Raw genomic sequence first — 27,169 nt, 5'->3', positions numbered from 1 at the left:
ATTGCTTTAGAGCCTTACAAGCCAGATCTGCACCCATTGAATTCGCTAAATACCTTAAGTTAAAAATGACTACTTTTTTTCGGGTGGTGGAGGTGGGGTTCAAGACAGGTTTTACTGTGTGTAGCCCTAAGTGTTTCGGAACTTGCTCTGTAGACCAGGCTGGCCCAGAAATCAGAGATCTGCCAGCCTCTGCCTCCCAGGGGCTGGGATTAGAGGTGTGTGCCACCACTGCCCAGCCATATATTTGTCTTTTAAAGGCAAGATCTAATGGATCTGATGACTGACAGTGCACTCCTAGTGACAGAATTACCCCCATGCACACACCAGTATCGAACTCAGGGCTTCCTGCTTAGATAATGACAACTACGACAAACTGTTGACAATTTCAACTCACTCTACAGACCCCGAACTTACGATCACAACCCCCACCCCCGAGGCAGATTCCCAAGGTCTCCGTCCAATTTTGCCCCGGTTCATATTTGCCCAGAGTCCCCCATGCCGCTGAAGCACTCTAGAAAATCAGGACGGATGCTCAGGATGTTACTAGCTTACTTTAGACTCCATTTTAGAGTGCATGCAACCCGAGAGGGGGGCGGAAGAAATCACAAAGCAAACACCCACCCCCCCGTCCCCGCGGCGCTGCCAGGCCTCGAAGAAAAGGCACTACTTCAGATGCCAGTGTCAGTGCGACGTCGCGGTCTCCGGGGCAAGGCACAGCGAAGGCCTGGACCTCCTGCACCCCGCGCTTCTCTGTAAACCTACTAAGGCGCAAGTGCGCTGGGGAACCGGCACCGCCCAGGGGACGGGGCGGGGGCGGAGCCAGAGCAGTGGGCGTGTCTCCGTCGGGGGCGTGCCCGGGGCGTGGGCGAACCGGGGCAGTGGGCGGGGCCGGTGCTAGCCCTTGAGAGGCGCTCCGCCCGCGGCGTAAACTCTCCCCTGCGCCGCGGCGGAGCAGGTGAGCCGAGGGCGGGGGCTGGGTGCGCGCGGCCCGGTGCCTGCCACCGATCGCGGGTAGCCGGCCGCGTGGAGAGCTCGGATGCGGCGGGGACCTTCTCGCGCACGTCCCCGACCGCTGCTTCCGCGGCCCCCTCGCGGCACCAGGGTCGGGACTCCAGGCTGCGGCCCCTACGGCGATCTCGGCCTCTGCGGCCGGCGCGGGGGCGAGGAAAAGGCGCCGGGGAGGCGGCCGTGTGGCTGACCCAGAACTGGGGCTTGGAAGGAGCGTAGGGAGAGGCTCTGGGCCTCTGGCTGCGTCCGGGTGCCCTCAGCTTCCCTTCCTGCCTCTGGAGCCCCATGGAAGGGTAGGCGCAGAGCGAGGTGTTAAAGGGCCAGTGCACGTGGGTCACACAGCTGTGTCGACCAGGCATTTTGCTCCCTTCTACCCAGGACCTGCCCTGGTCTACCTGAGCTCTACTACAGATGACGAGGGAGTGGGAGCGGGGCGCACGACAGGGCCTGAGGCTGGCTCAGAGGCTGGCGTTCTGTTACCAGCCGTGTTTGGGTGTTTTGTAAGTCTCGTACAGCTGCGGGGAGACGCCCAGAACCAAGCCTTTGAACGCTGAAGGAACTCGAAAGCAAGAGCTAGTTGCCACTGAATTACACTGATGAAGACACTGCGCCTAGGGCTGAGGATGTAGCTCTATGGGAGAGTGCTTTGCCAAGCATGTGCCAGGCCGGCCAGGGGAGAGAAGGGACGGTGGGGGAGAACAACTCTTACTGAAAAGTGCAGCTTCCCAAGGTCTCCTGGATAAGATACAATGGAGCCAGGCTTCGAGCTGGTGCCTGGGCCTCTGCTTCTGCTATCCAGACCCAAGTCCTTTGCCAGTTAGGTGAAATGTCCTAGCATCTCTGCTTTACTTTTGTATTCGCCTTTAAAGATATGAACGTTTGGTGAAATATCTACATCCATTTACAGATGGAGGATCAGAGAGCATCTAAAACCAGAGCAGACGCAGATCAGTTTAACTCAGAATGGACAGCCATCTCCAGAATAGTCTGTTGGGGACGGAGAGACCCCATCATCCAGAGTGTGTATGTACCCGATGTCTGTATAGTCCCTCTGTGGACATCGCGCCTCTCGGGCCTTCAGCCAAGACTTCCAGCAGTAATTAAAGGTTCTCTATAAGCTGCTTCAGGTGTGTAAGCCTCAGCTTTCCCTCTGGGTGTAGGTGGCTCTGTGGGAGCCTGAGAAAGTGTCAGGTTCCGTATTTTCAGCTGGTGAAGGGGCCAGCATCTTGACTTCAGCCCAGGGGTGGCCATCCAGATTCATTCTTTGGCTCCCAGGACAGTGGCTAGAATCAGGCTGGCAGGGATAGAGAGTGTGGGGGTGGTCGTGGCTGAGGTGCAGGATGGGAGGGAAGCTGTGCTGGGTTTGAAGAACTATGTAGATACACCCATGCCCCAGATCTAGGCTGTAGGCCTTGGTATGTGGAAATAAACATTCCTACTATCTGAGAAGGTGAAGCAGATTCGGATGAGAGATGTTGCCAGAGACTGCTGCTGGCCATCCATGGCCTGGAGCAGAGGGGTCTGGCTGTACCCTGTCCAGTGGCCCTTCTGTGAATGCCCAGGGGCCCACTGCACAGTTTTGCCATGTGCGAGTCTCTTGCCAGACTTGGCCTCTCTGGGTTGTTGGTTATGGTAACCACGTGACATACCCATGTGTTAGGAGATGGGCATTCATGATAAAAAGCCATTCTGTCCACTGGTTATCTCAGTAATCATAAAGCCTTAGTAACGGGCCGGAGAGATGGCTCAGCAGTTAAGAGCACTGGCTTCGCTCCTAGGGGACCGGCGTTCAACACGGAGGCTCACAACCATCTGTAACTCCAATTCTTGGGAACCCTCATTAGGCCTCTGTGGACACCAGGCACACATGTGCTGCCCAGATGTGTATGTGCTGAACAGACATACACGCAGACAAAATACCTATATACATAAAATACAACTGAAAGAGTGTCTTAAGAACTTAAGTAATGTGATAGCTCATGTCTGTATTTCCAGTATAAAATCACTGAGGCAAGAGGGTTGCTGTGTGCTCAAGGCAAGCCTGGCCTGTGCGGTGAGTTTCAGGCCGATTTGAGCTACATAGTGAGACACTCTCTCCACACAAAGGAACGAAACACACAACAATGTAAATCACCAAACAGAACTAAAGGAACACCAGAACAGTTATTATGACTCTGGGAACCTGAGCTCTGCCCAGCTGTGTGTGTGGCTCCGCTGCCCATCAGTGTAGGATTTAGACCTTGCTATATGTACTTCCTATACCTCTGGGGTTGTACCTGGACCACAGTCACCTCTAACCTGTGTCTGCAGGAACATTTCTGTGGGGCCTTCACTAACAACTTCCTGAGAACCTGGGAGGGAGAAAAAAATGTGTTGTGTTTTGAGATCTGTTTTGGGTTTCGCTGTGTAACTTTGGTTTGGTACTCTTTATGTAGCCAAGGCTGGTCTAAAAGTAATGGCAATCCTCCTGCCTCGGCTTCCCTCTCCCAGTGCTTTTGAGTCTAGGCAAGTGCCATCACTTCAGCATACATTTTTTTTCCCCCTAAAGAAACCAAAATGCAAGCTAGACATGCTAGCGCACAACCATTAGTCCCAGCACTTAAGAGGCAGATCTCTGAGCTCAAGGCCAAACCAAAATGCCTGTGATCTCAGCACTTGAAGGTAGAGAGGCAGAAGGATCCGGAGTTTAATGTCATCCTGATTATAGTAGTGAGTTCTCCTATTAGAAAACCAAAAGGAGAGGGAGAGGCACCACCAACACTGTATGTATGTATGTGTTGGTCACGTGGATCTTTCTAACAAAAACCTCTGTGGCTGTTTTTCAGCTGTTTCTCTGAGGCTGGGCCACTGCTCAGCTGGGACCCTGCAGACAGCAACTGTTTCTGCCACTATTCCCACCTGTTGTGGGAGCTATGGTCCCTGGGGAGCGGTGCTTAGTCGTCATGCGTGTCCTCTCCCCCTTCCCCCTCCCCCTCTCCCACTGAGGGATGAGATCACTGCCACCTGAACACTTAGGGGAAAGAATAAACCCAAGTCAATCCTCAGGAAAGATAAGGCATCTGCTAGGGAGACAGCTCTCCATAGCTGCTCCACCGATTGAGAGAACAGGTTGCTGAAGGCTTCCTACCTTCCTGTCACACCTCAGCCAGAAATCTAAAAACATGTCTTTAAAAAGACATCCCTTCACTCTTAGCTCCGGAGTAACTGCTCTGGGTACCTGCAGGTGTTTCATAAGTGGGGTCTGTTGGAAGGCCTCTGGTCATTGGAGGTGTGAGGCTGTCACCTTTTTCACTTTGTGGACCTGAGCTGACTAGGTTCCCTGTACCACAGGCCCGAAGCTGCAGACCCAGCTGACCCTGGGTTAGCATGGAAAGCTGCAGCAAAGTAAACCACTTTGTTTTTAAATGTAAGTTGTACCTCCAGTGTTTGTTTTAGTAACAGAAAGCCACCTGACACTTCTTGGAAAACAAGATTTTGTAGGTGTGGCAAGACACTGAAAATGTCTTTATTTCTTTTACCAACCCCATATCAGGACACTTTCCCACTTGTCTTCTGAACCGAACCAGAAAATCAGGAGGCTGTTTCCTTCCCTCATTGCTGTGGGTTGGCAGGTCTACCCCGAGCCTCACAGAAGAGCCTCTGAGTCTGGAGATGGAGTATATAAGATGGACTTTATTAAGGACTTTGAGTGGGCAGGGTCTGGGAGTGGGCAGGGGCCCTTTCTAGATACATCTTTTTCCATGGCAAAGACACATGCCGTCTAAATGCATGAGTATTCTCCCAAAGAGCCCAAGGGTGTGGGTTGGTTGCCTGGTATGTGTGCAGGAACCTGAAGGGCTCGATTGTACAGGGAATGATGTTCTGTGAGCAGTTTGGAGACCCATAAACTGCTGGTCCTCGTCTGTCTTTAGTTTTAGTCTTTAGTTTCCCTTCACCCCCAGCTGCCCTGAACTGTAAAATAGGGCACCAATTAATGGCTCTTGGGGGGTGTTCAACCCAGTTTTGACATCATCCTATGGACATGCAGTTCCTTTGACAAAATGTTCCCATTGTCAGGCTGAGGCTGGATGGAAACAGGATCTCCCTGGGGCCTGGCCTTTGTACTAGTTCATGCGTCTGGTGGCTTAGTAGTTCCCTAGCTTCCAAAGAAGGGCACCTGTTGGCTTCCTTAATCCCCTTCTGCCTCCATAACACCTGTCTATTGAATACCCGCTGTGGCTAGATGCTTTACCCTGTTTCCCCAACCTCACAAGGCAATGTATTCCGCTGCTCACAGAGGAGGAAAAAGCCTGTAACTGCTTGGTCAGGAGCTGCCCAGGAAGTATGGTTCATGTTACACGAATCTGTTTGACTACTGGCCTGCTGTGTTTCATTTTAAGAAAAAATATTCCGCACCCGATGGTGGTGGCACACTCCTGTAATCCCAGCACTTGGGAGGCAGAGGCGGGTGGATCTCTGTGAGGTCATCTTCAGAGATGTTCTTCCGTGAGGTCTGTTCTACAGAGCAAGTTCCAGGACAGCCAGGGCTATTATACAGCAAGACCTTGTCTCAAAAAAGAAAAGAAAAAATATTCTAGTTTTTACTTGAGGGTGGTATGCTAGGGGACCCTCCCTGTCTCTTCCCCTTAACTACCCTTCTCCTAGGCTGCTTCATGAAAGGAGGAAATTTGCCCCAATATAGGCACTTCAAGAAAGAAGTAGGTAATGGAGCTTAATCCAGAGGCTAAGCCTAGGATCAGGAGGCACCACTTGAGGATCTGGGGGCTGGGATCTGGCTCTCTAACTCCAGCTATGCCTGAGATCTCAGGAGAACCATTCAGCAAGTGCTGGGTGGACCAGCCAAATACATGGTTGGGTGCTGAGGGTTAGAGGTAGGTCTGGAAACTGGGGGATGTCACCGGGTGTTGCCTGGTTGGGGGAAGCCCGTTCCTAGTGTACAGGAAGACCGGTACTTCCCAGGAGTCATGGGAATGCTGGGAAGTAGCCATGTGACCACAGAAGCTGACCTTTTGAAAGCTAAGGACGTTGTTCTCTTGGCCCTTTGGAAAAGTGTCAGGGAATCCCAACCTTCCTGCAAACCTACATGTTTGTGGTCAGGAGTTTTTAGTTCGCTTTTGGAGGATTACTCTCCACGAGGCACTTGAATTTTCTGTGGCATTTCAAAAATCTCTTTCCTGCCAGGGCCACCGATTTCAAACATTAGGGCTAACCTTTGCTTCTCTGTACCGCCGAAAAGCTGCTTGAGGCAACTGGGTCACCTGGTTTCCATGATAATTGCAGGAACTACTGGCACCAGTGGGTTGGGGAACTTGTGTGGGTCAGATGCCCTGAGTTTGGCTAATCAGTGTTTCAATTCCAGTCAGTGAGTTAGTCAAAGTGGGCAGAGGGTACCTAATCCGTCAGCTTCCATGCCGACAGAGCTTCCAGAACTGACCCATCTGCAGCGCTCTCTTTGCTCCTCCTGGCCAGCTTCTCAGTGCTGCCTGTGGACTCTTGGGGTGTGGAGCTGGTCGGGTGGTCGCAGCACTGGTGAGGCGCCGTGCCCACCCCCACCGGTGCTGAGTCAGGCTCCCCCAGGAGCTCTTTGCCTCCCTCTGACGTGGATGTGGATGCAGCAGGGTTGTTTATCTGCGCTCATTTCGCATGGTGATTTCTCCCTCTAAGGATTTCTGTGCTCTCCGGCTGCAGAGCCCACACAGAAGCCTTGCAGACCTGCCCTCAGGGATTCTAATGGGGAGCTGAAGAGGCATCTGTTGCCATTCAGGGCTTTGGAGAAAATGTCACTGGCTTCCCGTATTTTCATCTATTTCCCCAGGCCAAGCAGGTGATTCAGGAGGGAGAGGAAACCCTGTGTGCTGATGCCTACTGTTTCCTTTCACAGCTCAGCGTGCCAGGTGTGGTGGCACAGGCTTTTAGTTCCGGAGGCAGAAGCAGAACTCTGTGAGTTTCTGGCATGCTAGGTTTACCCATCAGTTCCAGGCCAACCGGGGCTACATAGTGAGACCTTATTTCAAAAGAAAAAAAATCAGTAAGTTGAAGAATCAACCCATCATGATTATTAAGACACACACACACACACACACACACAGAGAGAGAGAGAGAGAACTCTAGAAAGCAAAAAGTGCTTGCTTAGTGTGCAAGCCCTAGGCTCTAGCCCTAGCACAGAATAAACTGGGTGTAAAAGCATGCCTGTGATCCAAGTACTTGAGAGGTAGAGGCAGGAAGATCAACATCTTTAGCTACATAGTAGATTAGAAGCTAGCCAGGGATACATGAGACCCTGTCTTAAAAAATAAATAAAACTGAGAAATACAGAAAAATGAAGAGCAAAAATCTCCCAGTCACACCAGTCTAAAGATGACGGCCTTTCCTGTTTTGTAATAGTTTACCAGTGTTTGTATGTATAATTCAAATGATTATGAGAACACTTACAGTCTATTTAATTTAACTTCTCTTAATTGTTACTAAGTGTTGTTTGCAGTAAGACTTTACCGTTCCTGTAATAGTCCCAGTCAGATGGACAGAATGGACGGATACCTGAAGTGCTGATGAATACCAAGTCCTGTATAAACTGTGTTTTGTTTTGCTTTGGTTTCTGAACATACATTTTTGCGATAGTTTAATTTATAAATTGGACACAACAGAAGATTAATAGCAGCAAACCAGCAATTAGAGAGACACACTGTAGTGAAAGCTATTTAAAACTTATGAATTGATTACTCTGGAATTTTCCATTTCATGTTTGGGACTCATTTGACCACTGATAACCATAACTACAGGAAGTAGAATTGCAGATAAGGGGAGGTGGGGCCTGAGTTCCTGTACCAGAGAGTCAGAAATTTCAGTCATTTTTAATTTTGTGATAACAAATCACTACAGCACATATTTTTGTATGAATTTTTTTTTTCTTAGATAAAATTTCAAGATGTAGCATTTCCGGATCAAAAGGTCTGTGTCTTTGCATAGCTTTGGGGTTTCCTGTTTTTGGTACTATAAATACAGTTTATCATAGATATAACCCCTCGCCCCCTACACACACACTCACTACCACCACGCCCCCTACACACACACACACACACACACACACACACACACTACCACATCTGACGCCAGGATCTTCCTCCCTCCTTCCCAGTTGTTTGGAGACTTTGCTAGTCTGAGAAGCTCTCACTCCGTTCTTCCCAGTTCTGACCAGTTCCGGTGTCTGGGACAAAGGGCTGTGCACTTTAAACCCGCATTCCCACAGTCCAGTAGTGCTGGGCGCGGGAGTGGGAAGGAGCTGGGTAAGAGGCTCCCTGATCTTTCTGAGTCGGGCCCAGCCCAGGCAGGCCATGAGTGTGTGGGGTCACCATCTGCAAAAGCATTGCCCAGACACTGGCCTGGAGTGGAGCGTAGGAGATCTGTGTTTTAAATTTACAGCTATGATGGTTACCTGTGAGTTTGACAGGATTTACAGTCACTTAGGAGGCGGGTCGCACAGTTCCTTGGGCTGTGTGAAAGGAGCAGAAGCAGCAGCACCCATTCACCCTTCTCTCCCTGACTGTCCATGGGGCGTGGCTGACTAGCTAAGCTCCTCCCACCCTGACTTCACCTCAGTGAGCTCAGTGAGGTGGGATAAAGTCCCTCTTGAGTTGCTTTGTCGGGGTTCTGACCACAACACCGAGACAGTAGCGCAGCATGGTGTTGAAGAGACCAGACACAGAGCACCCAGGCTTAAGGATTACCTTGAAGTTTATCACTTGTTTTCCTGGGGGGCGGGGGATGGAACCTGAAGCTTCAAGGATGCCAAGCTCTGCCACTGAGGCATACCCCTGATCCAGATATCTGTGAGAAGAGAATTCACAGTTGCTGGAAGGGATAGTGAGAATTCCTGGGCCCAGTGGGTATGTGTTTACGATATGACAGACAGACAGACAGGCAGGCCTCAAAAAGGACCTGAGACCTTATAGTCTTGTAGACCCCTACCTGGTTAAGAATTTCCCCAGAGCCCCTGGCAAGTTGACCCGTGCAGCTCAGTCCCCTTAAGCTGAGTTCTCTTGGGTAGACTGTTGGTTCCAAGGCCCGGCCTCCAGGGAGTAGAACCACTGCTGGGCTCTGGGCTCAGCTGAGCTTCCAGAATTCCAAGTATTGGGGCAGTAGACTGCCTTCATCTAGGCCATGCTTTGCTGTGTGCAGCCTAGATAAAGGGACTTCTCTTCTGTCCTCCTAGGGGCTACCTGGGCTGATGAAGCTCCCTTCTTCATCATCTTCCCTTTGGCCAGACACCCAGACCCTTCCTGGGGATAGTCCACCCTGCCAGGTCCCCTGATTCCACCATTGCAGTCCCTTGGTAGTATTGAGGCAAGAGCCTGTTAAGTACCTATCTTGTTACCTCTTTCCAGAATGTCCTGTCTCCTGAAGTCACAGCTCATACACCTTCCTGACCCCACCCCCTGCCCCTCTCAGTCCTCAAGACCCAAGACATCGGGCTATAAGAGCGACCTGTTGTTGCCTCTGAACTTGGATGGTGCGTGGTCCTCGTCACCTCCCTCTTGTGTCTGTGGTATTCTGCAGCTATGTTCCCATTCCCAGTGTCTGGTGGGTCCTGAGAGGCAGCTTCTGGGGGCTCTGGGCTTCTTCACTTTTTTCAAATCCTCTGAAGACAGAGGGTGCCTTTGTAGTAGGTCCAAATCAGAGACAAAAACAAAGTCAGGCCCTGTACCATCTCTGTAATGGTGGATTGAGGGTGTTATCCAGGCCACAGGCAGGAGAGCTGTCTTTGGTGTAGCAGCCGCAGGCCCTGCCTTGGTGGAGGGACCCTGTCTAGTCACTTGAAGATCATATGCTTTCCAAGAATGACTTCTCTGGAGACAAGCTTTCAGCAAAGAACAGGCCTGCACAAAGCTCAACTCCAAGGTGATGTTGCTGGTAGTGGCAGGTTCTGTCCAAAAGTGAGCACAGTCAGATCCTCTAGGAGGTTGTGCCTTGACCCAAACTATGGGGACCTGGTGCTGTACTGGGCCCGAGGGTACTGCTGTGTTGGAATACATCGAGAACCATGCAGAAGTCCTGGGGGTGGACTAAGTCCTCCCCACCCCTCAGTGGGTCCTTCCAAGGATCATGTCGACTACTGGCTGGGTGGCTTAGCTGGCTTCTGGGACTCAGCTTCCACATTTAAAGACTAAGACTCTAGTCTACATGTACCCCACACTCAGGTACCCTTAGATGGTGTCCCATTTTCAACCCACAGACACTCTGTGGGTTTCTGGATCACACTGAGCCTTTCTTGGTGACATCCTGTTTCTTCCTCTTAGTCCAGCCTGGCCAGTGTCTTAGGGTTTGTTTGTTTGTTTGTTTGTTTTGTTTTGTTTTTGCCCTTTTTCTGTGCCCCATGTCAGCTCCTCCCATCAAGAATGGCTTTCCTTCAGGCTAACCCCTCCCACCCCCAACCCCAATCAGGACACTTCCTTCTGTCCTCTGCCCTTCCCCTCGAAGTTACCAGCTAGCCAGATACTCGTCAACACCCAGCTTTCCTTGAGATAGCATGTCCTGCACACTGTTCTACTTCACCTCTGGCCTGGGTCCTCTCTAGGGATCATGGGATTTCTGCTTCTGAGGTCAAGTCCCGTCATCAGCTTCATGAAATGTCACTTGTCATGATCTTGTTGTTGTTGTTGTTCTTACAGGACAAAAGTGTTTCTTACTCAAGGCTGTAGCTCCAGAGCCAAGCACAGTTAGACTTTCCAGATGTTTATTGACTGAACAAACATGTTGACAGTTGAGAGTGACCCTGACTTTTCTGATTGGACATTTTGTTCCATGTGATAGGAGTCTGCTCAAGCCAGTCCCAAGCAGGCTGCTGCGGCCTTGTGCTGGCTTTTGGCACTCCTGTGTTGAGCACTTGTTTGATGTGTGTATATGGGAAGCTTGTTCTAGGCAAGACCTGTGCCTGGTGTTTAAGCTGCCCTGCCATCCCTGATCCCCCACTGCCTTTGCCTAGCAGGAAAGCGGAACAAGGTCCCTGTGCTCCTTTTCCAGGTGCTGCTGGAGGCAAAACGATGCTCACATTCATGGCCTCTGACAGCGAGGAAGAGGTGTGCGATGAGCGGACATCCTTGATGTCCGCTGAGAGCCAGGAGGGCCGGCCAGGACCGGGGGATGCAGACAACACTGCCCAGTGGGTAGGTTCTGACATCAGCTGTGGGCCTCAGAGCAGGACCATGAGGTTCCCGCGTCTTATTTATTAACTCCTTAACTCATTTATAGTCAGGGTATCTCTATTTCAGTGGGGCTTAACGGGGACCCAGCCCTCTCCTCATTTTTTTTTTTAATGTCCTGATTGTGAGATGAGCAGGTTGGAGCTCTCCATGGTGTCTGCCCAAGGACCTCTGGACCATTTCTTCTGTTAGGTGTTTCTTAAGAGAGAGAGAGCTGACTAGCCTGTGGATGACACCAGTGTTCTTCCACTCAGGAAGAGCAAATAAACATGAAAACCGGCCAAAGTGGTGCCCACTGGCCACCGTGCATGTGTGTCTTCTGTCTGTAAAGGCTTTGTAGTCGACTACACAATTACAGCATGCAGTGGGCTGGCTGGCACATCCCCCTTCACCTCCCACCCCTCACCTGCCTTTCAAATGCAGGCTGCTGTCTCCAGAACTGTGAGTTTGAGTGCTTGAGACAGAGCATTAAGATGGTAGGAGGAAAAGCTACTAGCAGGGCAGGATTCTGGTAGGTAGCCAGACAGAGTAACTGCAGAATGAGTTGGCCTGAGTCAGGCTTGACTTTAGCCTCACTTTGACCCCTACTGCTGTAGCCTCAGGCCAGGAGCTGGCTAGTCAGTCAGCTTGGCCATTTCAGCTTGAGGTTACCGCCTCTGAGGTTAATCTCATTCCATGCCCAGAGGGCTTTTTTTTCCTCCAGCCATCCGTAATCCTTTGACCTTAAAATCCCAACCCCTTTCTCCTTGTTCTCTTCAAGGTTAGCGTCTTCGCCCCAGTGGGTTCACAGTTCAAGGTCACCAGCCTGATCTCTGTTTCCTCATCTCCTCCCTAGCCTGTAGGAGATTCTTCCCAGACCAATGTGGCCATGCTGGTTAGGGGCCTTACTACCTGCCCTTGGGAAGGACAAGGGTCTTTGATGTACCCTTCTGTGGCCGTGCAGGCTAGCTTTAAACTTTCTTCACCACTGTCCTAAGTTTTTTACATGTCCCGAGACCTAAATGGAAGCTCACAGCTCTCGTGTCTAGAAAGCAGCATTTAGCCTCCTGGGGTCTACTTCCGAAAGCCCCTGCATGGTGTCCGTAGCTCACCGGGGGTGCCTCTGGGGCCCCGCACTGTGTGATTTCCCACAGAGGAGCCAGGACAGCGAGGAAGACTGTGAGGAGGATCCGGACCGCTACACCTGTCACGGGGTTCCTGGGCGGCCGCCAGGCCTGGAGGAAGAGCTGACCCTCAAGTATGGGGCGAAGCATGTGATCATGCTGTTTGTGCCTGTCACGCTGTGCATGGTTGTGGTGGTGGCCACCATCAAGTCCGTGCGCTTCTACACGGAGAAGAATGGACAGCTGTGAGTTGGGGTCCTGGCATCGGGAGGTTGAGGTGGCAACGATTTAAGGGGGTCATAGGCCCCCTCGGCTGCTGTGCTGGTGGCCATGGAGAGCAGTGGCAAGGACTGGGACATATCCTGACACTCTCAGTGCCTCCAGTCACGTGACTTGTCTAGACACATATCTGACTTGTGTGCCTCCATTTTCTTGCTTCATGGGTTTAATTATGGGGCTACCTGGAGATTTAACTAGGCTAATGTACATGAAATGTCACACAGTACTTGCCGAAGGCCAAGTGGGGTCTGGCTACAGGTGGCACTGGTACCGTGGCACTGAGCTCCGGGTACCAGGTGCCTGGTCCTGGCCCACTGTGTCTCAAACACCATGTGACCTGAGGTGAATCTGGGTCTCTGCTCCCTTAGATGTGAGGTGGCAGGGTTGGACCCGATGATTTACTAGCACACTTCGAGCAGATGAGGAGGACTTATCAGGCCCTTTTGCAGCTTTAATAAACACAACACAGAGAGCTGGGGGCTTCCGTAGCCCCAGCCCTCTACCCTCCCCTTCCTGGGCTCCTCACTGCTGAGTACATTCTCAGCATCTTGGCCCACAGACACTTGATGTCCAGTTTGAATTTGAATCCTTTTCTTATGTTTTAGAAGAGAGGAGGAAGGGAAGTTTGTGGCCTGTGGGGGACTCATAGTAGCAATAGATGGAAGGCTGAGAGAGGGCGGGGTTAGCATGGCTGCCGGCAGGCTGAGCTGGGAAGAGGAAGGTGCCTGGGAATTGCTTCCAGACTTGGGCAGTACCTGTGGTTGCAGTTGGGGGTAGGGGTGGGAGGGTGGGCCAGAGGGTGCAGGAGTTTTAGGTGCAGAATGTTGAGTGTATTGTAGGGATTCTGTAGGGCCGTAGAATCAATGAATATGTGTGATGAAAAAGGATATATTAGCTCAGCTTACACAGTACAGGCTAGGGAGTCCAACAAAGGCTATTTGCACGTTGAAGAGGCCGAGAACCCCGGAGCTGCTCCGGTCCACAAGGCTGGATACCTCAGTAGTCCCAACCTGTTGCTGAATGCCTGGGAGATTCCCAGACAGCCGCTGGTCTTTAGTCCACAGTGGCTGAGGTTCTGCTGTCAGCAAGGGTGGCAACAGCAGCAGCAGCAGCACCAACAGAGCAGATGCTCTCACTAGCAAGGAGTGGCAAGGGCAGGCAGGCAAAGCAGCACTGCTTCCCCCAACTTCTTCCTACCTGAGCGGACAATGGGAGGAGCTGCCCACCCCTGGGAGCTCCTGCCCAGAAATGCCCTCACGGACCCAACGTGAGACATGCCCCTTAGTCGATTCCAGAGCCACTCACATTGACAATCAAAACTACTTATCACACGGAGAAGCCGGCAGCCAGAGCTCAGGGCCTGGCGGTGGGAGAGTCAAGTGGAGGAGCGAGGGCTCAGTGAGGTGTAGTCTGTCCTTTCTGCCATGATGGTTCCGGTTATCAGGGGGATACAAGTCACCTGACCAAGAGACAGAGGCCACTCATACAGATAGCGATGTCCCACCTCCATCAGGGCCCAGCCAGTGCCAGGGTTCTAACAGTGTAGAGTTTCTAGGAGCTTCATGGTCAGCCTGGGGATTACTGAGATGGGGGTTTCCCTGGGGCAGCAGACACTGAGCCTCTTCTGGTGACCTCTTCAGCATCTACACGCCCTTCACTGAGGACACGCCTTCGGTGGGCCAGCGGCTCCTCAACTCCGTGCTGAACACCCTCATCATGATCAGCGTCATCGTGATCATGACCATCTTCCTAGTGGTACTCTACAAGTATCGCTGCTACAAGGTGAAGTCTGTGGCCCTCTGTCCCTCCCCCTCTTCCCTGTCCCCTCTACCCCACTCCTGCCATGATGTGGCTGGAGCCACTGCCATGTGGCAACTTTCTAAAACCATACCCGGGTTTTCCTTCTCTCTGCTGAACAGGTTGCCTTTTCATGCTCTCTGCCACTGTGGGACGCTGACCTGATGCTGACCTTAAAACTGCATGCCCCCCACCTCACCCACTGTCCTCTGAGCTCCTCACCACAGTATTTCTGACACTCTGCTCTGAAGTTAATTTTATTTCTTCTGAAGTTCTGTTTTAGCTTCCCTCACCCCAAGACTTTCTCTCTCTCTCGGTTTATGTTTAATCTTCCCGTCTCCGTGCAGACAGGGATGTTATCGTTCTTTCTGCTGGCGAAGGGAGCTAATTCAAGTTCAAGTATATAAATGCAGGCTTACTGGGTCCTGAAGAACGGGGCCAGAGGTTGCCATGCGGGGGCAGACAGCAAAGTGCACCTGCAGACAGGGAGAGAGAGAGAGAGAGAGAGAAGAAATGGAGAAAGGAGGAGAGAAGACACACACACAACACACACATACAGAAAGAGAAAGAGAGAGAGAAGGGAACCAAAATGTCTGGATTATATAGAAGGAGGAAGGGAAGCCCCTGCCCCTGGGACGGAAAGTTCAGGATAGAGAGAGGGTGTGCCAGCCAATCCCTGTAACAGGTGGGGACGGAGGGATGCTGGGAGAACCACCGGGAGGTGAGGTCTGCAGCCCAACATCAAGGTCTCCTGGCCCTGGGAAGCCTTTGGGTTGGATTCGGCCTCCCCATGGAATGATGAAAGAGTCGTATCTCATGTGACCCCAAAGATGTCATAACCCCACACCAAGCTCCCCAAATGGGGATTGGATTTCTGACCTTGCACATGCTAGGACCACTGAGCTGCTCCCTCAACCCTTGTGTTGGAAGGGGGGCAGGAGTCAGCTCTCTCCTTTTATCATGTGGGCTCCAGGGGTTGAATTTAGGTTGTCAGGCTTAGCAGCAAGCATCGTTATGCCCTGGGCCATCTCCCAGCCCACTTTCTATGATTTTTGTAGACAAGGTCTTGCTAAGTTGACCAGGCAATCCTCCTGCCTCAGCTTCACCAGTTAAACTGCTATCACAGACCTGTGCTAGTAGGCCTGGATGTGTCATCAACTTTTAGACACTGGTTTCAGGCTGCAGGCTTTGAAGCCTTTAAGACCAACAGGACATTGAGCTATGCATTACCTATTCAAAACGGCCACCACAGGCATAGCTGGCCCTTTGTGTTCTGGCAGCTGTGTTTATGGAGCAGGAAGAGAAGAGGGGCCCGTGGTGCAGAGAGAGAGCGCCAGCCATAGCTCGGCTGGGTGATATGGGGTTGAATGGTGGGAGGAGCTATCAGGAAATGTTCTTGAATGGAAGCTTAACTCATCAGTAGCAACTGCCCCTGTAAACGAGTCAGGGCTTCCATTCATACTAACGAGGAAGGAGGGGGAAGGTTCTGGGAAGCTGGGGGAAGGCTACCTGTTTAGACACAGAAAACATGTAGACAACAGCTGGTCATTGTGGTGCGTGCCCTTAATCCCGGCACTGGGGAGACAGAGGCAAGCAGATCTTTGTGAGTTCGAGGCCAGCCTGGTCTACAGAGCGAGTTCCAGGACAGCCAGGGCTGTACAGAGAAGCCCTGTCTCGAAACCCCACCCACCCCCCAAAAAAAAGAAAGAAAACAGGACCACAAGCTAGAAACAGCACAGGGCGTGACCTTGCTGTGCTCAGTGTGTGGCCTGTGGACAGACAGAAGTAGCTTGATCATTCACTCAGTCAGGGTCTTTGCGCAGTTCTGAGCTGACAAAGCCCAGACAATCGAGTCATAGTTGGGATAAAGAGCATGAGTAGGTTCCAGAGGCTGCCCCTTCCCTTCCTTTAAGGCTGAGTGTACAGTCCAGCATGGTCCTTCCTCTAGGTAAACTCTGCTGGAGACCCAGTGGGCTCAGAGAAGGACCAAGGAGTCCTCAGAAGTGAGATGAGGCTAGGGAGAAGCGGCACCATCTTTTCCTTGACCCCTCTGTGGTCAGCCAAGAAAGGAGGGACCCCTTTCCTGAGTTCCTTAGTGGGAATGACTTCCCTTCCGTCACACCCCTCAGGAGGCTTGCCCTGACCACTCTGTCCAGACAGCAGCCAGTGAGCCCCCTGACCCTTTGTCCGGATTGACCTTCATCCGACCTGCTATCTAGTGTCTGTTTTTGTGATGCCTTTCAGTGGGAACTTTGCAGGCTTCAGAGAGTTAGGGTGTCTGTGAAGAAAGACCGCCAGCATGCTCTTTGCACATGATAAGTGTGAAGGAGGTTGCCCAGCACAGTGGGCCCTTAGGACCCCCACCTCCTCCAGACACTTGGAGGTGACTAGGAATAACTCCCTGAGGGGTCCACCTTTCCTGTCTGAGAAGGATGGCCTGGCTCTGGTCCACGGAGAGAATGCACACGTGTGTCACCAGATTTAGCAAGAGAACCTGTGTTTCTGGCAGCCCCAGCAAGCCAGACTTGGCTGCTTGTCATGCATAAGCCAGTTTTTAAAAGCCAAATCAATAGTAAAATGGCAGAAAAGGGAGATTTAGTCAATGTGGCCACACTGGAAAGTGGGACAAAGAGACCCAGTGACCCACCCCTCAGATCCACTGACTTCCCCATCAGGTCCTAACGTGGGAGTAGGCTTTAAAGAAGGTAAGAGATCGTGATGCCTAAACGTCCTGGGGCACTCATGGTCCTGCCTGTCAGCACCCAGATTCACTACAGCCGGACACACTGTCAGAAGTATGTGAAACCCCTTCCCTGGAGGCCAGCTCTCCTGGCTAGCACCAGGCTTCATTGCTTTCCTTCTGAAAGCATGAGATTCCTAGGGAAACTCTGGTTCCTTGGGTTCCATTCCTTGGGGTCTTTTTGCTTTTCAAGATAGGACTTCTCTGTGCAGCCCTGGCTGTCTTCGGACTCACTATGTAGATCAGGCTGACCTCAAACTCAGAGATCCATTTGCCTCTGCCTCCCAAGCGTTGGGATTAAAGGTGTGGGCCACTCCCACCCCTGTGGTCCATCATTTCAAGCCTTTCGTAGCTAAAGGGAAGGACAGATGGAATTGTCTATCTCCTGGTGTCTTCATCCTGCTGGCGGTTACAGCGGTTCTCTTGTTTCCCCTGCCCAGTTCATCCACGGCTGGCTGATCATGTCCTCCCTGATGCTCCTGTTCTTGTTCACCTACATCTACCTCGGGTGAGTGCTGGTGGCTGAGCAGCCGCTCCCTGTGGCCTAGCTGCACGAGAAGGACCTGGACAGGGAAAGATGTCACTGGGTTCCTCAGAGTCAGCAGCTCCGGCCTCCAGGCTCTGACACAGAAGTGGGCTCGTGGTTGGTCACAGCTTTCTTTCTGGTTCCTGATTTAAAATGAGCAAAGGAAGTTGGCCTGGCAGAGCCTCCTCAGAACACACTCAGAAGGTGGAAAGCACGCAAAGTTACATTCTATTTGGGGGTTGTGTGGCTAAGCCTGGTGCATCTGCCCTCTCGCCCTTGGATTTTGGATATCAGCCTGACCCAGAGGCTCATGGAGAAATACTCTTTTAGAGGACCCATATTCGCACAGGGCTTTCCGGCGGGGGGCATCACATGGATATGTGACCCGTGTCCCAGCTATTGGTTCACTCCCCACCACATTCCCGAAATACTGAGTGGTTAATTGTGGGGCCCATGGAAATGGAGGATGGGAAGGTTGTAAATCGAACCCAGATTGGGACCTAATGGCTGAGGAGTGGAGGGTGTCGGACGATTTAGGGTATGGCACACCCGACCCCACCCCACCCCCAGTGTCCCACGCCCTGCTGCACCTTGGGCCTGCAGGGAAGTGCTCAAGACCTACAACGTGGCCATGGACTATCCCACACTCTTCCTGGCCATCTGGAACTTCGGGGCAGTGGGCATGGTGTGCATCCACTGGAAGGGGCCGCTGCTGCTGCAGCAGGCCTACCTCATCGTCATCAGCGCGCTCATGGCCCTGGTGTTCATCAAGTACCTGCCGGAGTGGTCTGCCTGGGTCATCTTGGGGGCCATCTCTGTGTACGGTAGGTAGCTCGGCGCCTGGGTGAATCACGGGCGGAGCGGTGTCGTCATTACTCTGGCATTGCTGTGACCAAAATAACCGACAGAAACAATGCAAGGGAGGAAAGGTTCATTTTAGCTCATCGTTTCAGGCAGTGACGGTCCATCAGAGGAGGGAAGGCAAGGGGCGTGGCCCAGTACCAGCAAGCGATAGAGGCTCCTTGCAGCAGATCAGGAACCAGAGAGCTTACTGGAGCTGGGTGCTGGGTCTAACCTTCGAAAGGCCACCCCTAGTGATCTGCGTCCCTTAGCCAGCCCCCCACCTTCTAAAGACACTAAAACAGTGTCACCAGCTAGGGATTAAGCATTCAAAGCATGGGTCTCTGGGGGACATTTCACATCAGATTATAACAGGTGGGAAGGCACGCAGGACAGTCCCCTCCTGTCTGCTTTTACTCCAGCCAGTGCAAACTCTAGGTTGGTGGGCTTGGGACACCAGTCCAGCTGCAAGGTGTGGCCTGGCGCTCATGTAGGTTCCTGGTGATGGAGGGTGGCTCCTTGCTGCATTGCTTGGGAATCAAGGTCCCCTTTAATATGACAAGGATGTCTCTCTTTTCCCAGATCTTGTGGCTGTGCTGTGCCCCAAAGGGCCACTGAGAATGCTGGTGGAAACTGCCCAGGAGAGAAATGAGCCCATATTTCCTGCCCTGATATACTCATGTGAGTAGTCCCATTCCTCTGCCAGATGGTGGGCCTTTGGTGGAGCCATGAATGCTGGCTGTGGTTTTGAGAATTGGCAGGTTATGTGTTCTATCTTAACCAAAGATGAGGATCCAATCATGATAACGCTTATGAGGGTCACCATGTCTGTGCCCACACTTCTGAGGGTTACACTTCTGATGACCTTGGTGGGCTGGATCTTGACCGAGGAAGAAGGTTGAGAAATCAGGGTTAGAAGCAGGGTACACAGGCTGTGGACAATCCTGTAGCCATATTCTTTTAAAAAAAATAATTTATTCTGTTTTATGTGCATTAGTGTGAAGGTGTCAGATCCTTTGGAACTGGTGTTACAGATAGTTGTGAGCTGCCATGTGGGTGCTAGGAATTGAACTCGGGTCCTTTGGAAAAGCAGACAGTGCTCTTAACCACTGGGCCATCTCTCTAGCCCCCTATGGCCATATTCTGTCCACCATCTTGGAGCCCGCACATCCCTTGACCCTACCCCCTTTAGAACCTTGCAACCAGCTCTCAACCCTGCAGGGTTTGGAGAGCCGGGTTCCCGCTTATCTCTGGGTCTCATGGACAGCGACTTAACGGTGGAAGTTGGTTATCCCTGAAAGGAAGGCACAGGAATTGCCCCTGGCCTTGGGGTTGTGTCAGAGGGCTATGGGTTTATATATATATTTAACAGATGTCAACTTTAAATTGAGTCTCTGCTTACTGGTAGGCCCTGGGAGTGACCTGGAGGTCATGTAAGTCGTTTGCTCCCTGTGGTGGCAGAGGTCACTCTCTTTGACATTGTGTCTGTCTAAGTTTAGAGTCTGTGATTCTGGGGTGCTGGTACCTCCGGGACCCAAGAAACCATCTGCAGATCTGCGTAATGATGAATAAGGAATCAAGCTTAGATTGTCCTCTGGCTTGAAAGTACATCCCAGGGATGTTCTAAGGATGAGGGACAGATGGCTCTGGTCAGTCTGAGTGCCCAAGGCCAGACATTTCCCTATGTGCAAAGGAGATTTGTGTCCATGGGAATTCATTTTTGGAGGTAAACTAAGGCAGGAGGGCAAGGGGCCAAGGACTTTAGGGCCATGGGGGAGGCTGTTTTGCAAAAGATGGCCAGGAGCCCTCCTTCATAGGTCACACTTGACCAGAGACCTGATTTAGGTAGGGGTTAGCATGGGGTAGAAATCTGGAGGCCAGAATTTGGGGAAGGGGGAAGAGCAGCAAGTGCAAAGACCCTGAGGTAGGCCTGGGCTTGGTGTGTTCAGGGAGCACCCAGAGTCCAGTGCTGCCAGAGCAGGTAGGAGGAGAGAGAGGTAGGGAGGGGAAGGCCTGACAGTGTGAGCCCTGCAGATGGCAGTGGGCCACGCTAGCCCTTCTTCCTGAAAGAGAGGTAAGCTCCTGAAAGATCCCACGACCTGCTAAGTGTGTGGTGAATACAGGGGCCTGAATTAGGGAGGCGGGGGTCCCAGTTTCAATCCTGTGAGAGGAAAAGAGCTGGTATTTGTGCCACAGATCTGAATACACAGAGTGCCACTGAGCTGCAGGTGTTGCACTTTGGACACATGCATACACACGCGTATGCATGTGTGTCCACGTGAGCACGTGAACATGTGTACCCGGCATGCACACAAGCCAGAAGGAATCGATCAGCTCCCTCACATAGAATCAGGGGCGTTTACAAGAGCACGAGCTTGTTAATGGTGCTGGAGTGGGAGCTCTGCTTCTCAGGGTTGTGCAGCAGGTGCTAACCACTGAACCAGCCCTTCAGCCTCAGGACTGAAAAGTTGTCCTCATTTTACATATATGTGTCTGGTCGGCAACGGCTGTCTGCGCGTGACGTGCATGCAGTGCCCGTGGAGGCCAGAAGAGGGCATTAGATCCCCTGGAGCTGGCGTCACAGCCGCTTGTGAGCTGTCATGTGGGTGCTGGGAAGTGAACCAGGACCTCTGCTAGAGCACTATGTTTTAACCACTGAGCCCTCTCTCTAGGCCCTCATGATTACATTTTTATGTTGCATTAAAAAAAAAAAGACAACTGAGGTTCTTGCTGCAGTGGTAAGAATCATGGCAGACAGGCTTTTAGAAGGTCTCTTCTGCTGTTTGACAGAGCCTTGGATGAAGGAGGGAAGCTAAAACTGTAACCAAAGGTCACACATGCATTCAGAAAACTCTCAAGAGAGAGTCTCGAGAGCCACAGTAGCAGCTGTAGGATCGGGCTCCAAGGACAGGGTGGAGGGGTTCAGCGGAGGCACGACATAGTTCTAAACCACGAGGGAGGGTTGGTTCTTGCTTAGAGACGGTGACGGCCTTGGAAAGTATGGGGACTGAAATCACGGTTGAGCTGGCGCCACAGGAAGCTGCCTATTTCACTGACGTTCTGAGCGATTCCCTCGCGTGAAGAATTTCCACGCCTCCCTTCTTGTAATAAGCTGAAACCCCCAAAATGAAACCAAAGACGATTTTTAAAGAGACACACTTCACCAAGCTGTTACTTGAGAGGAGGGCAAAAAAAGACAAAAGGTAGAATGTCAGTCCCCACCCAGCCAGTGACCTTGAACTCCTGCTCCCCGCAGCTTCTGTCAGCCAAGCAGGAGCCATCCCTGAAGGATGGGGGGGGGCGGGCTGCACAGGCTTCCTGGGGACAAGCCTGGCTCCAAGTCAGGAGCAGCTACTGTGAGCACAACCTGAGGCGTGTGTGCCCCTTTGCTCTTTCTGTAGCTGCCATGGTGTGGACCGTGGGCATGGCAAAGCTAGACCCCTCCTCCCAAGGAGCGCTGCAGCTCCTCTATGACCCAGAGATGGGTGAGTATAGGGGTTCACAGCCTTGACGCAGGGGAGCCCCTCATCTGCACCCGGGGTGGCCGGCCCCTCTATGAGTTAAGGCTCAGAATGGCGGGGTCACATTACCTGATAGCCAGACTTTGACACCTGTCTTAGGGATTAAGTGAGGGTTGGAATGTCCATCCCGTGCCTCAGTTTCCCACCTCAATTTTGCTGGATGTTGGTGGGGGTTGGTGGGGGCGAGCCTTGCTGTGTGAGGGTACTGGCGAACCTTCCAGATTTGTACCTTCTGACCAGCCTTTGTCTCTCCCTGCCACTCTTCACCGTGTGTGATGGCGGTGGTCCTTTGTTCCTGGATGCTCAGAGGAAGACTCCTATGACAGTTTTGGGGAGCCCTCCTACCCTGAAGCCTTTGAAGCCCCCCTGCCTGGCTACCCAGGGGAAGAGCCGGAAGAAGAGGAGGAAAGTAAGGTGCCCGAGCTCAGATGGCCTGTTTCACGAGGCAGCAGGGCCTCCACAGGTCTCCTGTCGCTGTGTCATCCATGTTCTGGGGGGTTGGGGGGGTGGAGTGGGATGGCACTAAGTTTATTTAAAAATACCCGTAGTCTGATCCCATGCTAAACTTCACAGCGGCCTGCGGCCCCAGCAGTAAGCAACTGTCCCTTTCTCTTCTAACCAAGTGGCTCGCCTAAATTCTCGGCTTCTGCCTAGGCTGTCGGTCAGCTCCCTCCTTGGTCCTGTCCCTGTACCCCCAATCTTTTCCTAGGCAGTCTGTCTAGTCCTAGTCCTAGTCTTCGGTACTGCTGCTGAGGATACCGTCATCTTGTTCCTTGACCCTTTTACTGGGTCCCGTGGCTGGCTGATGTCCTGCCAGCCCTTCACTCCTCCTCCTCCTCCTCCTCCTCCTCCTCCTCCTCCTCCTCCTCCTCTTCCTCCTCGTCTTCCTCTTCTTCTTCCTCCTCTTCTTTTTCTTCTTCCTCTTCTTTTTCTCCTTCTTCCTCTTCTTCCTTCTTCCTGCTGAAGTGTCCTATGAGTAGGATTGGACAGGGGCCACTTTCTTTTCTCCTTATAGGGGGCGTGAAGCTCGGCCTGGGAGACTTCATCTTCTACAGTGTCCTGGTGGGCAAGGCAGCAGCCGCTGGCAATGGAGACTGGAACACCACCCTGGCTTGCTTTATCGCCATCCTCATTGTGAGTGGGCTGCATGGTGGAGGTGGGGGGGTCACATCTTCTGGGGTGCTCACAGTTGCTGTCTTTCCTTTCAGGGGCAAAGGCAGAGAGGGGAGGGGTGCTCAGCTCAGACTGTGGTCTAAGGAAGGTATGCTCCTTCCTTAGAGAGAGCACCCAGGGAGCGGACAGGAGGCTTTGATCTCACTGTACCTTAGTGCTAGGGCCTGGACAAAAGCTTCTGGGCCTTGTCCCTTAGTTCCTGGGATCGTGTGAGATTTATGGGAGACAAAATAGCTAAAGGCTTTTACTGTGGGTACAGCCAGGGAGGAGTGTGGGAGGACACCCCTCCCATTCCACAGCTGCACGTTCTTTGTGCTCCTGGGACCCCCATCGAATGCTGAATCCTGGGTTCTCCAACCCCGCAGTCTGGAGGCTCTGATGGCCAGGACTCAAACTAGGGGACATATCCGATGATGTCATCTTGGAGGAGGCTTCCTTTTAGATGTTAGAGTCCTGAGAAGGCTGTAACCCTCGTGCTGCCCTTGGGTGGGAAGCCTGGTGCTCTGCCCAGTGTCTGCAAGAGCTGTTTCTGCCCACGCATGTGTCAGGGATGGGACAACAGAACCTCTCCCTCCCCCTTCTTCCCCTACCATCTGTCTGACTGGGAACCTGTTGTCCCAAGGGCAGGGCAGGACCCCAAGGGTGGAGGTGGGAAGGGGTGCATTAAATGGCCTCTGTGGTTTCCTTGGTGTCCGCTGCTGAGCACCTCAGAGGATTCTATTTTAGCTCCTCCGAGTCTCCCATAAATGCATGTTCCCTGGAGAGAGACTCCCACCATTCTATGTGACTGCTTTTCCTAGGTGGGGAAGCCACATGGCCTGTGCAGAGCTGTGACCAGCCCTTGGCTAGTGTCCTGACCAAGGGGTGTCTATGGGAGAGAACCCTGCCCCGTGCACCTTGAGGGACTATTGCCCGTCTAGGAAAGGCAGCTGCCTGGCTGCGGCACTTCAGGGTAGTTCCAGGGCTGCGCCACCTGCCATGGTAGTCACCGATTTCCCTCATCTCGCTGTCCTGCAGGGTTTGTGCCTGACCCTGCTGCTGCTCGCCGTGTTCAAGAAGGCCCTGCCCGCCCTCCCCATCTCCATCACCTTCGGCCTCATCTTTTACTTCTCCACAGACAACCTGGTGCGTCCTTTCATGGACACGTTGGCCTCCCACCAGCTCTACATCTGACGGGAGACAGGGTGTGGCTCTCAGAGCCGTAGGAGCCTTCTCTGGATGCAAGTGACTAGTTTTACACTCTAGTGCCATTTTTTTTTTTTTAAACAAACTTTTTTTTTTCCTTAAAAAAAAAAAAAAAGAATAAAAAAGTGTTGTGTTTACTTCGCGATGAGGAAGCAGAAACTGCTGTTTGGTGCTAGTTGTCCTGTCACCAGACTGTGGCTTTCCTGCCGCTCCACCTACCTGTGGCACCGGTGGGATGCCCAGCAAGCGTATCTTCAGGGATGGGGTCATGCGTGTGGATCAGGCTGTGGAGGACGCAGGCCCCGTCCGGGTCTGTAATCCTCCAGGGCTGAGTAGAAGGAACATGTGCATCTGTGGGGTCAGGAAGGATGCTCAGCACCATCACCCAACCAGAGGAGCAAAGCCAGTTTGCAGCCGTGAATGTTCCCAGTGCTTTGTTCGTGGAGTCTCTGTTACTTTAGAACCTTTAGAAGCTGAGTCCTGTTCTTACTACTGCAGTGACTGCTGGGAAGTGGCTTAATATTAATACCAATAAATAGATGCTCCTGTTGGAATGTTGGTCTTTGGTCCCTTTGTTGACATTGGCCCCCATCCCTGCATCCTGGGGTTCTCCAGAGGTGATGTGCACTGGGTACTGGGGAGAGACCTAACCCATCATGAAGAAGAGAGGCTTAAGCCTTGCCTCTCTGCACTCAGTTCTTTAAGTAGAAAGTGTCATCACAGGGCATTGAGAAGTATTGGGACAAAAGCCTGCAGAATCTCTACAGATTCCCTGGCCTTGGCCTTGGTAGGGAGGGTGTGGTGTCAGAAACACTGCAAGGGAGTTGCTAAAATGCCGAGTGGTTCCTTTGACAGATGTCTGTCCTTAGTAGGAGCCAGCAAACCAAGAGACCAGGGCACAAGCTGAGTTCAGAGAGTTGCTCTCAGTTCCTGCCAGTGGTGAAAGGCAGGCCAGCTTTTCCCTTCACGCTGCGTCAGACTGGCACAGGTTGCCAAGTCTCCGAAGTGCCTCTGGATGTGGACATGAGGCCACAGAAGCTGCAGAGCAGGCTCCTGTCCTGCTGGGGCTGCTGAGAAAATCTAGGCATGTGCTAGCTCTGTCTCTCAGCTCCAGAAGAGGCTGCGGGTGCAGAGGTGAATCCTGGTGGTGAGAGCTCCCAGGGGCTGGAGGAGAGAAACTAATGAGCCCATTATATTTGTCAATCATGGAAATGTTCATCTTCCGAAGAGCAGTTCTGGGGTGAAGCATCTAAGGAGAAGACTAGGTAAATGTTTTGGTCTCAGCAGCTTGAGGAGATGTTACGAAAGAGCTAGACAGGGGATGCTGGAGGCGGAGGCCACAGAGAAAAAAGTGGAAATACGGGTGTGCCCCCACCACCACTTAAACAATGACACCAAGGGAATGAGACGCGGTTGGTCCCGGAGGGACCCAATGGCTCCTGACTGAGACAAGTGTTAGGACTGGGAAAACACGCCTGTGAAGAAAGTGAAGTGGGAGAATCATGGGAGAGAAAGGAAAGATCCTAGAGTAGATTCGCCCTGATACCCTCACAGCAGGAAGAACCAGAAATTGGCATGGAAAAGACGGAAAGCGCTGGCACTTAAGATGGAGTCAAACATCCTGGAAAGGACAATGGGCAGGTCTGCAAACCCCGCTGAGCCAGTCAGCTAATGGCTTCCTGTTTGTCTCAGAAGTAAGTGAATTTTTAAAATGATACATCAATCCTGTTGCCTCTGTCTCCATCCTCAGGTCAGTTTGTTCTTTTTTATTTAATTCTTTGACAAGCTCATGCATCATATACTTTGAGCATATTTTCCCCCCAATCCTCATATCCCTTCCCCCCTCCCACGAGAACCGTCTTTGCACTAAGTCCCCTGCTACATTCATCTCTTTTTTTCTGCTCTTTGTGGCCTGGTGCATTCAATTAGGGCTCCTCATGAGCATGGGTGAGGGGTTATTTACCTGAGCACAGGCAGATCACCAGAGGATACAGGACTAAGGACCATGACCCTCCTCAGAAACCATGAGCTGCCTGTAGCTCCTCGGGGGGGGGGGGGGGGGGGGGGGCTGCCCAGCCTTCCCTCATCCAGGATAGACTCTTGATAAGCCTGAAGTCAATTCATACTCCAGCTGGTTTTATTTCGGATGATGGCTTGTTTTTGTTACTTTAGAGAAATGCAATCTGTTATAATATATAATTACATCACGCAACATATCTGGTATAAGGGAGCTTATTTGGGGAAGGGAAAGGGGAAAGGAGTTAAGGCCTCCAGGAGGAGAGGTGGGGGCAGATGACTGGACATGTAGACAGGCAGACAGACAGACAGGGACATAGCCATGAGGGCAGAGAAGGACAGAGGGAAAGCTGGAACACACACACAGATCAGAAAGATCTGGAGTGGTGGGCGGGTCCTTTTATCCAGCACACACCTAGTGGTGGCAGACGGGAGACCCTGAAGGTAGGCCAGTGGGATCGCCTATAAGCTGACAGTATCATTCTGTAGTGAGTGTGTGTGTGTGTGTGTGTGTGTGTGTGTGTATCATGACACATCTGAAAGTTGAAGGACAATATGTGGGGATATGTTCCTTTCACTCTATGGTCCCAGGGATTGAAATCAGACCACCGGGCTTTGTGGCAACTGTCTTTACATACCGGGTCATCTCGCTTGTCCTACCTATGTTCTCTTGTCCACCTCGAACATCTTGTGGGCTGCGGGTGGCCCTCCTACCCTCCCTGAGGGGGCTTTTGCCGTGCCAAATTAGTTTTAAAATGTGTTTTTAATGTAAAAATTAATGTAAA

General features: G+C 52.1%; 1 protein-coding gene across 2 annotated transcripts; it reads left to right on the top strand.

Moving 5' to 3' along the window:
- The first annotated feature begins 893 nt into the window (after nt 1–893).
- On the top strand, nt 894–24,922 carry Psen2 (presenilin 2). Of its 2 annotated transcripts, none has more exons than XM_055609067.1 (11): nt 894–955; nt 11,026–11,168; nt 12,338–12,552; nt 14,227–14,368; nt 17,564–17,631; nt 18,253–18,473; nt 19,072–19,170; nt 21,891–21,974; nt 22,318–22,419; nt 23,026–23,144; nt 24,201–24,922. In XM_055609067.1, exons 2-11 carry the CDS (start codon nt 11,046–11,048, stop codon nt 24,354–24,356), a joined length of 1,329 nt encoding a protein of 442 aa, XP_055465042.1. In that variant the 5' UTR covers nt 894–955; nt 11,026–11,045; the 3' UTR covers nt 24,357–24,922. The 2 variants fall into 2 exon arrangements, with proteins under 2 accessions (XP_055465042.1, XP_055465047.1); XM_055609072.1 differs by lacking the exon at nt 894–955 and adding an exon at nt 2,041–2,135.
- Nucleotides 24,923–27,169: the final 2,247 nt, after the last annotated feature.

The sequence above is a fragment of the Psammomys obesus genome, unplaced genomic scaffold, assembly GCF_907164565.1.
Source record: "Psammomys obesus unplaced genomic scaffold, mPsaObe1.curated_primary_1811, whole genome shotgun sequence".
NCBI lineage: Eukaryota > Metazoa > Chordata > Mammalia > Rodentia > Muridae > Psammomys > Psammomys obesus.
This window is presented reverse-complemented; position numbering and strand designations above follow the sequence as displayed.

Coding starts and splice junctions, on each gene's coding strand:
- Psen2 (XM_055609067.1), top strand. CDS start 11,046: ATGCTCACATTCATGGCCTCTGACAGCGAGGAAGAGGTGTGCGATGAG. Junction 18,474..19,071: donor GGGGGCCATCTCTGTGTACG/GTAGGTAGCTCG, acceptor CTCTTTTCCCAG/ATCTTGTGGCTGTGCTGTGC. Junction 23,145..24,200: donor GCTTTATCGCCATCCTCATT/GTGAGTGGGCTG, acceptor GCTGTCCTGCAG/GGTTTGTGCCTGACCCTGCT.